Here is a 3062-nt window from a genome sequence, read left to right as displayed (position 1 = left end):
TTTCAACTTTTGACATTCAAGTTCACTTGATAGACATTTCTTAGTCACAGGACTGATCCTGACAGTCGATCTTGAATATTTTGTCAAATTGAAGGGACTCATCATTTAATACTAAACCAAGATTAAATGGAATATGAGAATTCATTTCATATATGATAAATGTTCAACCCTTATGTTTTAAAACCATGGGCCTCAAACCCATCTTTAAAACAGTTCATGGAATTCAAAGCTATGCTTGATTTCCAGTGCTACAATGTGAGTGTTGCTTCTCAGTTGTTGCATAGGTTTAGTTATCATGCTTTGCCAATCTTAATATCCTTTTCATCGAATGTTCTTCGAGATATGATGATAAGATCTTTTGAGTATGTTTATTTTGTGATCTAGTCTTTCTTCCTACATTAGTGGTTCTACGCATTTTGCAATGAAGAACCATCAAGTCAACAGACATGTGATCTTCCCAAGTTCAATGAAGAACTCATTAATATAAACAACTCTGTTTTATTGCTTCTTAGGTAATAAGTACTTTTACTTCAACTGTTTAGGTTGCTAGTGATGCTTTGTTTTGATTTACTTATCCAAGCAGTTCACAGATATGTGGAAGACTTTCCAGCTGTATCTTTGGAACATAGAAATTAATATTTTAATTTCCCATGCAACAACTCATGGTCTCCAACCCATGTTGCCATTTTCAAAACACGATGCTCTATAGCTCGTCCTTGCCAATGGTTAACTCCAAGGGAATCTTGCTTGATCCGTTTCCAGTGTTTATGCGTGTAGCATCAATATTTAGCATATCTTTATTTCCTTGAATCAAGAACTATTCCTATGTACCTTTTCAAGTACCATAAGTTTTTCTTGATCTCAATCTAGTTGATCTTCACTTAGATCAATAGAGACTGGTATATGTTCGTCATGCCTAAAGCCATACGATACGTTTTTGGCGATCCTCATAATATATCATACATGATAAATTCTTTTGCAGAATAATTCCCAATTGAATTCTATTCATGTAACTTTAGCTCATCTAGTTTCAGTAGATACTAATTCCAGCTAAATTCTTTGACATATAATATAGGTGAAGAATCTAATCTAGATCCTTTGATGTTTAACTTAGTAAATGCTTATACATAGTTCAAACATTCTTTACTTAGATTTATTCATATGGGTCGAATATCTCCAATGGAGTCTTTCGTGTTTGATTCAGTAAATGCCATTACTTAATCCAAAACAATATCATAAGATCTTTGTAAATAGATCTTAATACCCAGTATGTACTAAGTTTCGCCTTGGTCCATCATTGATGAATAATTTCAAATCTAAGTCATTAGCATTTGAATGTTATTTCACAATAGAGAGATATGTGTATGACACACATAGGACCAATTAAGTTTTATGTACTCCCACTAAACTTCTTATATATCTATAAGAATCATGTACATTTTATGAAACTAAAATACTTATTAGCTTCACTAAAATACAATTCCATTTCCCAATTTCTTGCTTAAATCTGTACTTAGATTTCATAAGCTAGCATTCATTTCAAGCATTATTTGGATCCACAAATCCTATGACATGCCATGTACATAGTTTTCTTCCAACATTTGATTGAGGAATACGTTTTGTCATCCAATTGCCATATGTACCAATATGCAATCATTGCTTGAATTATAGACTTATGCATTACGATTTTGCATGAGGCTTCAACACAATCCACGCCGTGAATTTGCTTGTAACCTTTAGCAACTAATCTAGCTTTTTTTTTTTTTTTTTGATAAGTAAGATTAGCTTCATTAGCAAAAAAGTTGAACCAATTTACAACCTAGGATAAGCTTTCAGAGAGCTCATCCCCTACCAAAAAACATGACAGCAGTCATGTGAAAGACCCAAGCTATACAAGCATTTTACTCTGCCACCAATCCTGGACTCTACTACTGATTCTGGGAATCCCTAATTGCTGCATTCTATCTATTACACTTTGCTGTACAAATCTAACTGTATGAGTCACAGTAGGAAGCTTTTGGTTCCAAAGAACCTCATTTCTAGCTCTCCATATTGTGTAAACTGTTGCATTAATAGCAGCATACATGACATGCTTCTGAAATTTGCATCCTCTACTCTTCCAGTGTATCCATCTCATCAAAGCCATATATCTAACAATGTTCACTGGTATTCCCAGCCATTGCTTAACCTCCAAAAGACACTTCCTACTGTATAGACAGTCAAAAAACAGATGCACATGAGTCTCCTCATGACTGTCACAGAAAAGGCAACTTGTAGTATCACACACCCCAAACTTACACAATCTGGTTCTTGTCTGAAGTCTACCTTGTAACATCAACCAGCAAATGACTCTGGTTTTTAGAATAGATGATCTATTCCAGACTGCACTACACCAAGATACATGCTGAGTGTGCTGAAGTAATTGCTGATAGACCTTTTTTACTGAGTAAAAAGGCATAGCACATATAGCACTCTCATCATAATGCAGTTTTAAAGTGTCCTTAACTTCACAAATCTTTCTCCAATACTAACCACTATCAGCCCTTGGCTGATACTCCCACCAATTCCCCCCTTTAATATAGATGGCATTCACCCATCTCACCCACAAGGAATCCTGTTTTTTAGCAATAGCCCAGACATACTTCCCCAGTGCAGCAATATTCCATATCTGAACATTTCTGATCCCTAACCCCCCTTCTTTCTTCGCAGAACACACTCTTCCCCAAGCTACATATCCTGGTTTAGAGCTAAAATAGGTACCTTGCCATAGAAAGGCTCTACAGATTGACTCCACTGTGTGTAACACATGTTTAGGCAACACAAACACCTGAGCCCAGTAAGAGTGAATGCTCATAAGCACAGCATTAATCAGAGTAATCCTTCCAGCAAAAGAGAGATTTCTAGAACTCTAGATTTTGATTCTGGCCAGCATTTTGTCCACAAGGCATTCACAATCAGCATTAGTTATTCTCTTGAAGTAGATTGGGACACCTAAGTATCTGAAAGGAAAAGAACCAATTGTGAAACCAGACAGCTCAACAACTTGGTCTATCACCCCTTGC

General features: G+C 35.8%; 1 protein-coding gene across 1 annotated transcript; it reads right to left on the bottom strand.

The window, feature by feature from the left end:
* Nucleotides 1-1888: 1888 nt before the first annotated feature.
* LOC130467455 (uncharacterized) lies at nucleotides 1889-2854 on the bottom strand. The gene is made up of 2 exons (XM_056835965.1): nucleotides 2533-2854; nucleotides 1889-2442 (listed from the first exon to the last, which is right to left on the bottom strand). Exons 1-2 carry the CDS (start codon nucleotides 2852-2854, stop codon nucleotides 1889-1891), a joined length of 876 nt encoding a protein of 291 aa, XP_056691943.1.
* Nucleotides 2855-3062: the final 208 nt, after the last annotated feature.

The sequence above is a fragment of the Spinacia oleracea genome, chromosome 2 (genome assembly GCF_020520425.1).
Source record: "Spinacia oleracea cultivar Varoflay chromosome 2, BTI_SOV_V1, whole genome shotgun sequence".
Taxonomy (NCBI): Eukaryota; Viridiplantae; Streptophyta; class Magnoliopsida; order Caryophyllales; family Amaranthaceae; genus Spinacia; species Spinacia oleracea.
The sequence above is the reverse complement of the archived record's forward strand: the minus strand, read 5'-3'. Positions and strand labels throughout refer to the sequence as shown.

Coding starts and splice junctions, on each gene's coding strand:
- LOC130467455 (XM_056835965.1), bottom strand. CDS start 2,854: ATGAGCATTCACTCTTACTGGGCTCAGGTGTTTGTGTTGCCTAAACAT. Junction 2,443..2,532: donor TCAGCCAAGGGCTGATAGTG/GTTAGTATTGGA, acceptor CTTTTTACTCAG/TAAAAAAGGTCTATCAGCAA.